Raw genomic sequence first — 12446 nt, forward strand, 5'->3', positions numbered from 1 at the left:
GATAAGAATTATCTTAGGTGAAGGGAAGGACAGCACACACTACAGGGGAAGTAAGCACAACTGGACTAAACCAAAGCTAAGAAGTTTCCTGAATACAGTCAAACACACTGAGGGACAGAGTAGCAGGGGCAGGTGTCTGGGGACCATACTTTCAGGGGACAGCTAGGTCAATTGGCATAATGAAGCTTATTAAGAAAATGTTCTGCATCCTACTTTGGTGAGTGGGGTCTGGGGTATTAAAAGTTTGCAATCGGCCATCTAAGATGCATCAATTGGTCCCAACCACTTGGAGTAAAGGAGAATGAAGAACACCAAAGACACAAGGAAAGTATTAGCCCAAGAGACAGAAAGGGCCACAGAAACCAGAGACTTCATCAGCTTGAGACCAGAAGAACTAGATGGTGCCTGGCTACCACCAATGACCCCCCTGACAGGGAACACAACGGAGAATCTCGGATGGAGCAGGAGAAAGGTGAGGTGCTGAACTGAAATTCTAGTAGGAAGACCAGACTTAATGGTCTGACTGAGACTGGAGGTAACCCAGACAGCATGGTCCCTGGATTCTCTATCAGCCCAGAAATAAAACAATTTCTGAGGTCAACTCTTCAGACAGGGATTGGACTGGACTGTGGGACATAAAGTGACACTCGTGAGGATTGTGCCTCTTAGCTCAAGTAGAGACAAGAGACTAAATGGGCAGCTTCTGTTCGGAGGTGAGAAGGGAAGGCAGAAAGGGTTAGGAGCTGGTTGAATGGACTTGGGGAATCAGGTGGAAAGGAGGAGTGTGCTGTCATAGTATGGGGAGAACAATTAGAGTCACATAACAGTGTATGTATAAATTTTTGTGTGGGGAAAAAAGTTTTTTAAAAACTCATGAAAAGTTTTACACACAAAAAGAAACAATTTTTGGTGGTTACAAAGGAGGGGAGGTGTGAGGATGGAAAAACACTAAATAGACGATAGATAAATGGTAACTTTGGTGAAGGGTAAGACAGTACACAGTACTGGGGAAGCCAGCACAACTTGCCCAAGGCAAGGTCATGGAAGTACCATAGACAAATCCAAACTCCCTGAGAGACCAAATTACTGGGCAGAGGTCTGTGGTGACCAGGGTCTCGGAGAACATCTAGCTCAATTGTCATAACACAGTCTATAAAGAAAATGTTCTACATTCTACTTTGGAGAGTAGCATCTGGGGTCTTAAAAACCTGTGAGCGGCCGTCTAAGATACTCTACTGGTCTCACCCCTTCAGGAGCAAGAGAGAATGAAGAAAACTAAAGACACAAGGGAAAGATTAGTCCAAATGACTAATGGACTACAACTACCACAGCCTCCACCAGACTGAATCCAGTACAACTAGATGGTGCCCAGCTACCACCACTGACTGCTCTGACAGGGATCACAATAGAGGGTCCCAGACAGAGGTGGAGAAAATTGTAGAACAAAATTCTAACTCACAAAAAAAGACCAGACTTACTGGCCTGACAGAGACTGGAGAAAACCCAAGAGCATGGTCCCTGGACACACTTTTAGCTCAATAATGAGGTCACTCCCGAGGTTCACCGTTCAGCCAAAGATTAGACAGCCCCATAAAATAAAACGAGACTAAAGGGGCACACCAGCCCAGGGGCAAGGATTAGAAGGCAGGAGGGGACAGGGAAGCTGGTAATAGGGAACCCAAGGTCAAGAAGGGAGAGTGTTGACATGTCATGACAGTGTTACCAATATTATAAAACAATATGTATACCAACTGTTTAATGAGAAACTAGTTTGTTCTGTGAACCTTCATCTAAAGTACAATAAAAAAATAATAATAATAAAAAGAAAAAACCTTACAGAAAAAAAATAGGAGTGTGTGACAAAGATTGGAGTCAAACTTGTGAAAGTTTTCATGGATTTTATGTTAAAATAAATAAATAAATAAATGCCAAAGCCACACTAAATAGCTTCATATCCACAGAATACACAATAAACATTAGATAAGGGACAGTGATCAATTAAGCAAATATCAGTGATAACAATTACTCTAAATTAATTTCCATTTGCCAGCTACAATTCACTTGAAACTTTCCAAGCTCTTCCTCCTCCAGTTTCAAGATGTGCTTTAAAATTCTGTTGCTGTTGATAAAATGTATAATAAAATTATTTTTTTGATGTTAATAAAAAAAAGATAAGCACGTTGTCAGCATAAAAAGACAAGTTTCAGGCCATGTGTGTGGATATTTTTAGGTATCTTTTGCCTTTGATTCTTGACAAGAATTTTAGCAAGTGAATTATCTCTCAGCTTACAAATAGATCAGGCTAAGTATCAAAAAGAATAACCTGACAGCCAAAATAGGATACACATATAAAATATTTTCCTGCTGCCATTTTGCTTATGATCTCTTTATCATCTGTGCTATTTGCTGTAAAATCAGAACTTTGCTTACCACTCACTGAGAAAGCATAGTCATGTACTAAGAAGAAATTTGTCATAACTGAATGCATGGTAAACATATCTCCATCTCCATATTGGGGTCCATATGAATAATTGCATTCTGTGTTGCATTTCATGACCATCTTTAATAGCTCATAAAAGAATTATATTTTTTTGTAAAAACAGCGAGCAAAGTCATTCTCTTTCCTAAGTCTTTAATAAAACAGCCAAAGAAAGAAATGACAATTTCTGATGAGAAAAGAAACTGAAGGGCAATTTAAAATATATCTTGACTACGTTGTTCACATCTATACTTCTCCATTTCCATTGATACTTCCACTGTCGTGGTTCTCATTTCCACTCAACTAGATTTCTACAAAAAGCTCAAATTTCCCTGATTCTAGTCTTTTTACTTGCTTTCAAAGCCCTGTACACACTGTCATGATCACCTTCGTGCTAAAATGATTCCATCTAATCCCGTCATTTTTCTGCCTGAAAAAATTCAGAGTTCCCATTTATAACAGAATGAAGCTCAGACTCCTTATCTTGCTATGCATGGTGCTCCACGATCCGGTCTCCACATGCCTTTTGATTCACTTAACACTCGTCCCCCTCACAGCCTTTTGCTCCAGCCAGAGGAGACATTTTTCTATTGCTCACACTCTGTCTATAATTTCATATTGGTTCTTTGGCTCATTCTGCCCCTTCTCCATAGAATGAACAAACATTTCTTCCTGTCCCAACCTATTTGTATCGAGAGGAGCTGTCAGAGTTTTAAATACTTAAGGGTTTTATTTTTCTCAGGTAAAAAGAAGTCTAGAGATGCTGCCCAGTGCTGGTCATGTGATTTAACCTGACCAGGAAGAACCCTGGCTCGTTTTAGACTTTTTCCTTCTGCTTGTTGCCTCATGGTTGCAAAATGACTGCTCCACTCCCAGTGCCACATCTGCATTCCAGGCAGGGAGGTATACACGAAACAATCACTTGAAAGCTGTTTTCACTTTTAACCAGTTATTTAATGTTGTGCAAAGTCTTTCTATAAATTCTAGAGATGCAGGGAGTACTTTTAGATTGCTTGTCATTGAATCTCTCATTGTCTATTGAAGTGCTAGTATACAGAAAACATTTTCTAAGCAGTCATTGAGTACGTGTGTGTGTGTCTGCATCCCCTTCATCTTAAAGCAATGAAGTCTTGTTTCCATTGTCACATGTCACCTATTAAGATGTTAAGGAGTTCTACTTCTTTCACTTAAATTCTACTTGTTCTATATAAGTTTAGAGTCGTGGAAAATAATATTTGAAAAAAACAAAATTTAGAACACTGACATGATATCTCAAGGTAAAATATATAGTGATTAATGGAACTAGAATCAGCTCTGAGGTCCTTCGTCCGTAGCACCCACCACACTATCTGTTTTTCACTTGATTTCCTTTCCTACAAGTACTGCATGTCCTCAAATTTGTGGATTTCTTAATAAAAAGAAGTCATGTCTTCCCAAGCAAAAATTCTCAGTGAAGGCTTAAAATAAACTAACCAAAATAGCGAGGCAAATTATATTGATGTTTATTAAAGTAGAAAATCTCAGAGAACAAACAAAACAAGGAAATCTAGAATTTTTACATTTAGAATCTAGAAACTTTTGTATTTCACTGAGAAAGTGCATTGTATAAGTAAGACAATAAATGATAGAGCAGAAATAGCACAACTTACTGAAGTAGAGTACCCCTTAAAATAAATAAACTGCACTAATATTTCCTTTATTATTAGAACAAGTTTACTAATTTAGGATCATAATTTTTTTTTTTTTCCAAAAGCCATGGGAATTTGGATAGCAGTTAAAATAGCACGGTGTGATTGTTATGCTTTTAATTTGTGAAACATTTTTCTCCCTTAAAAAAATCCCAGAGCTTTTATACAAACATAATTATAAATGTACCTATATCACTGGTTCTAAACTCATTCTCTAAAATTTCTGTGAGAAAACCAAGCAGTCGTTTTCCTCAGGATCCTGACTCAGCACATTAATCTTATTTATTTTTAGTCACCTGTGCTTCTGTTTATAGCATATGAAATACTAGAACAAAGGTCCCGATGTTGAAAAGTCAACCCATGGACTCTGGCTGTTGAGCGAATAGCAGACACTAGAATCCACTTAAACTGTTCATATTCTTTAAAGGTAAAGTTCAGATCTGATCTGCTCGAGTTTCCTTCTAACCCTCATTTCTGATAGCAGGTAGCTGACAGGATTGACCCCCAAAGACCAGAAACATGCAGTGTGACATCCAAAGGGCTGAGGCACTGGATGGGGCTCATTTGATGCAGATCCTCTGGCACGACGGTGCAGAGTCATTCTACCCAGCTGTATGGCTGAGAGACAGCTGCCAGTGCTCTGACTGCTACCTGGAGTCTGCAAAAGCACGGAAACTTCTCATCGAAGGTCTGGATGTGAGCATTGGAATTACAGATTTGACTTTCGACAGAAAAAAGGTAATGATTTCTAGAAGTGGTTTCCTTTTCTCCTCTTTCTCTCCCAAATTAAATAAAGGAGCTCGTCTCCAATCATTTAAATAACTAATTAGTTTTCATCTGATTATATATATATATATATATACATATGTCTGTAATACTGTTTGCACAGTACATGGTGAAAGGTAAGCAAACTCAGTAAGTGGAAGCCTCTGTTACTCTCTATTTTTTTTATTACCATTATTTCTTCTTTTAAATAAAATTTACAGTATTGCTCATTATTTTTTCAGTACATAGTAGCCTTAAGAACACAATCAAAATTACTTCTACAATAAAAATAATGCTCACCCTTCTAGCTCAGTGGTGAAGTCACTTCTTAGGTTCACTGTTCAGCTGGGGATTGGACAGCCCCATAAAACAAAATGGGCCTAATGAGGCACAGCAGTTCAGGGACAAGGACTAGAAGGCAGAAGGGGACAGGAAAGCTGGTGATAGGAAACCCAAGGTTGAGTAAGGACAGTGTTGACATGTAGTGGGGTTATTAACCATTGTCATAGGGCAACATGTGTACTACCTGTTTAATGAGAAACTATTTTGTTCTGTAAACCTTCACCTAAAGTACAATTAAAAAAAATATTTTCCCAGTCAAAAACAAAACAAAAATAATGTTCAGTTTACTCACTTGTGAAATAGGGATGCCACCAGAACTTGCTCAAAGAGAATTCAAAGTGATAAACTAGGTAAAACATTTAGCATTGTGCCTGGCATACAGGGAGCACTCAAAATACAGTATTGGTTAATATTTTTAGTCAATTTAGTGGATAGATGTGCAAGGTTGTTCCAGGTTTCTTAAAGCCATTGTTCTCAAAACCACGAACCAAATGCCACCACCGCGTATTTCTTTATTCCAGATTTACTAGGATTCTTATCAGAAGAGAGAATATGACCAGCAAGTTCACCTTCTCCCCCTATTCTCTTGTACTCATTGCTACTCAGGGATTTTACTCTAGGTTTTATCGCTTGCTAGCTCAATGACCTTAGAAATGTTTTCTATTCCTCACCTAAAGAGTATGAATAATAGTAGTACCATCTCTACTACTGTTCTGAGGACTAAAGGGGTTGTTTTGATAAAGCAGTTAGTACCCGTTTACAGGAAGCCCTCAAAAGTGGTGGTTTTGTTATTATTACTATTAGTGTTATTATCCTTACTATTTCTAATAAACTTGGCAAGGATCTCAATCAATAGCTAGCTTCAAGTCATCACAAAAAGTTTGGAACCCACATGTTTACAACCACATGTTGCTGAACTTCAGGTCCAGCCAGGTTCTACTTTTTGCTTGGTATTTAGGATCCTCACTTTAAATGTATCATCCCCTTGTCTTGCGATTTCCTTGTTTTCCAAAAGCTTGCTCTATTCCTGTGAATATATGATTTTTTAAAAAAGAGAGATAATTAATTGGATTCCCTGATTATCTCAAATAACAGTCAAAACACATATGTCAGTGGAGCACTGAAGTAATTAGAAGCATAACGTACATATAGGTGATATTGGCTTTCTGTATTATAAGGTGTATATCACGTGGCCAGATGAACACTGCAGTGAATTTGAAGCTGACTGGCTGAAGAAAAGATGCTTTTCCCAGCAGGCCAGAGCCAAACTCCAAAGAGAATTGTTTTTGCCAGGTAAATCTGCCGTGGTTTTTAATGCCCTATAAAACTCTTCTAGTAAGGAGCTACTTGGAAGCAAATTCAAACCCTTGTGTGTTGGTTAAAATGTTGTTGTAATTTATGTGAAATATTTAACTAAAGATTTACCAATAACCACGGCCTCCACCAGACTGAGTCCAGTACGACTAGATGGTACCTGGCTATCACCACTGACTGTTCTGACAGGGATCACAACAGAGGGTCCTGGACAGAGCTGGAGAAAAATGTGGAACAAAATTCTAACTCACAAAAACAGACCAGACTTACTGGCCTGACAGAGACTGGAGAAACTCCGAGAGTATGGCCCTTGGACACCCTTTTAGCTCAGTAATGAAGTCACTCCAGAGGTTCACCCTTCAGCCAAAGATTAGACAGCCCCATAAAACAAAACAAGACTAATGGGGCACAACAGTCCAGGGACAAGGACTAGAAGGCAGGAGGGGACAGGAAAGCTGGTAATAGGGAATCCAAGGTCAAAAAGGGACAGTGTTGACATGTCGTGGGATTGTTAACCGTTATCATAAAACAACATGTGTACTAACTGTTTAATGACAAACAGTTCTGTAAACCTTCATCTAAAGTACGATAAAAAAAATTACAACATTATAAATAAAATAAAGATTTACCAATATAGATTGCTCTGGTAGAGAAGGAAAGGAATATAAAGCATGTCTGGATATTTTAAAGAAGTAGGAAACAAAGTGCAGCAAACTTATTCTTTGTATCCTAGCACTAACTCCGGCTCACTGCGGACACTCTGCAAGTGTCCACTGCAAAGAAGGCACAGGATAAGCCAGAGGCAGACTTGCCCTTCTTTGCAATTTTGTCTAAGGCCAGGGCAATATAAAATTAATAAAGCAGGAATTCTTCACCTGGCATCGATAGATGGAATTTTGTGATCCATGAGCCCCATGAAATGGTATGCACAGCATTGAGTGTGATGTGAGTGTGTGTGCATGGTGTGTGTGTGAGTGTGCACACATGCACGTGTATCTGGGGGGAATCTATATGGGTCTCAAGAGGATCTACAACCACAAAAATGTTCAGAAAAGCTGCAATAGAAGTCTTCAGTGGAAAAAGAAGAATTTACTATTGAGCAGGGCAACAAAAATAAATTTTTAAAGCAGGTATTACCAAAGACATAAGGAAAAGATTAGTCCAAAGGACTAGTGGACCGTGTCTACCACAGTCTCCATCAGACCGAGACCAGCACAATGAGATGGTGCCTGGCTACCACCACTCACTGCTCTGACAGGGATCACAATAGAGCCTCCCAGACAGAACTGTAAAAAATTTAGAACAAAATTCTAACTCACAAAAAACAACAACAACAACAACAGACTTACTGGTCTGACAGAGACTGGAGAAACCCCAAGAGTGTGGCCCCCGGGCACGCTTCTAACTCAGTAATGAAGTCACTCCTGAGGTTCACCCTTCAGCCAAAGATTAGACAGACCCATAAAACAAAACAGGACTAAATGGACACTCCAGCCCAGGGACAAGGACAGAAGGCAGGAGGGAACAGGAAAGCTGGTAAGGGGGCATCCAAGGTCGAGAAGGGGAAAATGTTGACCCGTCATGGAGTTGGCAACCAACGTCACAAAACAATATGTGTATCAATTGTTTAATGAGAAATTAATTTTCTCTGTAAACCTTCCATTAAAGTACAATTAAAAATTTTTTTTTTAAAAAAACAGGTAGAAAAGTATTTTTAAAATATAACACTTAGGAAATACACAATAATAGAGCTCAACCTTAAACAGTGCCACCGAGGCACTGGTGAGGGGTGGGTATGTGGATAATTCACTCTCTGGGTATTTTGAAGATTCCTCACATGGGATTATGTGAGTCAAAAGAAAACTTTGAAAAATATGATGACTTACTAGAAGCTTGACCTCTACAAACACACTGACAAAGCAAGTTTCCCTGAATTTTCTTTTCTACTCTTCACAAGATATATTTGATTGCTATCCCTTTGAGCTACTGACTTCAGACTGTTTGAATTTTGCAACACTTCTGGAAATTCTGAGTTACCCACCAAGATAGAGATTTTGACTTACTCCTTTCTTTACTATCCCTTTCAAATCTAAAATTCTCAAACAGATGCATGGTAACTCCCCATGGTTTTAAGTGCTGGTCTTATAACAATTTTCTGGGTATGGAAATGGTACTAATGAATCAACTTGAATCAGACTGTTTTCTTTTCCTTTGATTATCAGTAGGGTATGACATTATCCCTTTCCGCTTCAAGCACAGACCCATCTTGTCAAGAACTATGTTCCTCTATTCCTTGAGTTTCACCATTCTGACAGATGACAACGTTTTACTGCAGCATTTGCTACCTAAACCACCAGGAATCCATTTTCCCCATTATCAAGCCTGCTAGCTGGTTGAATCCATTGGGGTATCTGGGGAAAGACTGTTTTCCTACCTTCCTCCAATGAGTGCATTGCTAGATTGTTCAAGGAGTCTCCAATTGCATAACTGAGTAATAACTGTCTGGGTCAAATACCAGTATCACAAATGTATTATTATTTTTTATTTATTTAGATTTCGTTGGGTACGCAAAATATTTTTCCTTAACTCTGCCCTAATTCTGTAATCCTGTTGTATTTTACTTTAATTTCCTTCAAGTTCTTCTTTTGATTATCTCAGGGAATAAGAGCCAAGTTTTTATTATTATAGCTTAAGGTTTTAAGCATTGTGAAAGGATATGCCCACCCTCCTCCATTAATATTTCTTGACAAGTTCGGTTTTATAGCTAACATTTCTCGGTACTATCGGGCAGTAGCACAATGGAAATGATACTATCCTCAGTTAAGCAGTGGAAAAAACTGGTCATGCTGACAGGCTGCAATCACAATTAATATATGAAGAACTGACTGGCTGCTATTTGGGCACTGGAAAATATTTTAATGGTTTAAAACAAGATTGGATTTTTAAAATACATACTCAAGCTGTGCAGGTGGTGAGTTAAAGAAATTAATGGGCCATTTTTTGGAATATTGGTTCTATGACCTTTTGCCTGTAAAATTTAACAACTTGTTACACTGCCATTGCATATTTTCAAACATTTATACCCCAAAGCATGTAAAGAAACTCAATTACATTTGTGAAAGAATTTTTGGTTTTAGTCCTCAACGGCAATGTTTCCTCTCCTGCTTTTTCCTCAAAATGAAGGCTAGAGGCCTTTTAAAATCTGGTGTCAAGATTTTCCTTGACTTCCCCTGGCACTAGCTGTTGAACTCAAAAGTGAAAGACAAATGATGACAGCCAGAAAACACTTGTCATGGGGCAGTCATAGCTGAGGAAAGATGTGGATAATAATAATGCCCTCACAAATTTCTATTCGTTTGCACATGTACTGGGCACATTTTTTGGTGCCAGGAACTCTGTAATACCTTAGATAAAAATGACATGGTTTATGTCCTTGGAGGGTTATCAAGTCTAGAAGGGTATATAATAGCCATGAACACAAATAAGTATAATACATTATTTTAAGTGTATTAAGACAAGCGAAGAAGGTTAATGTTAACATAGAGAAAGGAATCTGCAGAAATGACGAAATGATCCTCAGAAGGAAGGTAGTACTTGAGCTGGGTTTTGAAGGATCAATCAGTTTGTTAGGCAAAGACAAAAAGGAAAGAAATTCCAGGCAGAATTTTCCATAGAAAAAGGCATGTGGAAAATCACAGAGCTGTAGAAAATATCAGGGTGAGTTTAGGAAATTGCAAGTAGTTGATATTGTTGATGCCAGACTTAGTAGGTGGGCAGTGGGTGGAGATGTAGGGTAGAGAAGAAGAAAGTGCCTTCAGTGTTGAGCTAAGAAACTTCTCTTAAAACATAGGCAAGGAAGACGTTTTTCAATGTGTTGCTGTTTTTAGGTGCCTTCAAGCTGGTTCCGACTCACAGTGACCCTACGTACAACAGAACAAAACACTGCCCAGTCCTGAGCCATCCTCACAATCGTTGTTACTCTTGAGCCCATTGTTGCAGCTACTGTGTCAGTCCATCTCATTGAAGGTCTTCTTCATTTTCACTGACCCTCTACTTTACCAAGCATGATGTCCTTCTCCAGGGACTGGTCCCTCCTGATAACATGCCAAAAGTATGTGAGATGCAGTCTCATCATCCTTGCTTCTAAGGAGCATTGTGTCTGTACATCTTCCAAGACAGATTTGTTCATTCTTCTGGCATTCCATGGTATATTCAATACTGTTCGCCAACACCATCATTCAAAGGTGTCAATTCTTTTGTCTTCCTTATTCATTGTCTGGCTTTCACATGCATGTGAGGTGATTGAAAACACCATAGCTTAGGTCAGGTGCACCTTAGTCCTTAAAGTGACATCTTTGCTTGTTAACACTTTAAAGAGGTCTTTTGCAGAAGATTTGCCCAATGCAATTGTCCTTTGCTTTTTTGACTGCTGCTTCCATGGGTGTTGATTGTCGATCCAGGTAAAATGAAATCTTTGACAACTTCAATCTTTTCTCTGTTTATCATGATGTTGCTTATTGGTCCAGTTGTAAGGAGTTTTATTTTCTTTATATTGAGGTGTAATCCATACTGAAGCCTGTGGTCTTTGATCTTCGTCAGTGCTTCAAGTCCTCTTCACTTTCAGCAAGCAAGGTTGTGTCATCTGCATAATGCAGGTTGTTAATGAGTCTTCCTCCAATCCTGATGCTCCTTTCTTCTTCATATAGTCCAGCTTCTTGGATTACTTGCTCAGCATACAGATGGAAAAGGTATGGTGAAAGGATATAACTCTGATGCACACCTTTCCTGACCTTAAACCACCTAGTATCTCCTTGTTCTGTTTGAACAACTACCTCTTGATCTATGTATAGATTTCTCATGAGCACAATTAAGTGTTCTGGAATTCCCATTCTATGCAGTGTTATCCATAATTTGTTATGATCCACATAGTCAAATGCTTTTGCAGAGACAGTAAAACACAGGTAAACATCTTTCTGGTATTCTCCACTTTCAGCTAGGATCCATCTGGCATCAGCAAGGATCTTCCTTGTTCCACGTCCTCTTCTGAATCTGGCTTCAATTTCTGGCAGTCCTCTGTCAATGTACTGCTGTCACTATTTTTGAATGATCTTCAGCAAAATTTTATTTGCGTATGATATTAATGATATTGTTCGATAATTTCCACATTCTGTTGGATCACCTTTCTTTGGAATAGCCATAAATATGGATCTCTTCCAGTTGGTTGGCCAGGTAGTTGTCTTCCAAATTTCTTGGCAAAGACGAATGAACACTTCTAGTGCTGCATCCGTTTGTTGAAACATCTCAGTTAGTATTCTGTCAATTCCTGGAGCTTTGTTTTTTCCAATGTCTTCAGTGCAGCTTGGACTTCGTCCTTCAGTACCATCGGTTCTTGATCATATGCTGCCTCCTGAAATGACTGAACATTGACCAGTTATTTCTGGTACAGTGACTCTGTATTCCTTCTGCCCTCTTTTGATGCTTCCTGTGTCATTCAGTATTTTGCCCATAAAATCCTGCAATATTACAACTCAAGGCTTGAATTTTTTCTTCAGTTCTTTCAGCTTGAGAAACGCCGAGTATGTTCTTCCCTTTTAGTTTTCTAACTCCAGGTCTTTGCACATGTCATTTTAATACTTTACTTTGTCTTCTCAAGTCACCCTTTGAAATCTTCTTTTCAATTCTTTTACTTCTTCATTTCTTCTGTTAGCTTTAGCTACTTGACGTTCAAGAGCAAGTTTCAGAGTCTCTTCTGATATCCATTTTGTTCTCTTCTTTCTTTCCTGCCCTTTTAATGTAGAGCTCAGGAATATTCCCTTCCATGAGTTTACGCAGGCTGATTCTCTTCCAATAAGTTAACC

At 38.8% G+C, this 12446-nt stretch overlaps 1 protein-coding gene across 3 annotated transcripts in view; it reads left to right on the forward strand.

The window, feature by feature from the left end:
• Positions 1-12446, forward strand: part of BBOX1 (gamma-butyrobetaine hydroxylase 1) — a 70248-nt gene that overhangs the window by 12778 nt on the left and 45024 nt on the right. Inside the window, exons 2-3 of one of the 3 annotated variants that reach the window (XM_004369728.2) lie at positions 4649-4905; positions 6453-6567. In XM_004369728.2, coding sequence (XP_004369785.1) covers positions 4687-4905; positions 6453-6567 — 334 coding nt within the window. In that variant the 5' untranslated portion in view covers positions 4649-4686. Of the gene's footprint in view, positions 1-4634; positions 4906-6452; positions 6568-12446 lie in introns of those variants that run through there. The other 2 variants (XM_012557375.2, XM_012557377.1) reach the window with 2 other exon arrangements.

The sequence above is a fragment of the Trichechus manatus genome, unplaced genomic scaffold, assembly GCF_000243295.1.
Source record: "Trichechus manatus latirostris isolate Lorelei unplaced genomic scaffold, TriManLat1.0 scaffold00006, whole genome shotgun sequence".
NCBI lineage: Eukaryota > Metazoa > Chordata > Mammalia > Sirenia > Trichechidae > Trichechus > Trichechus manatus.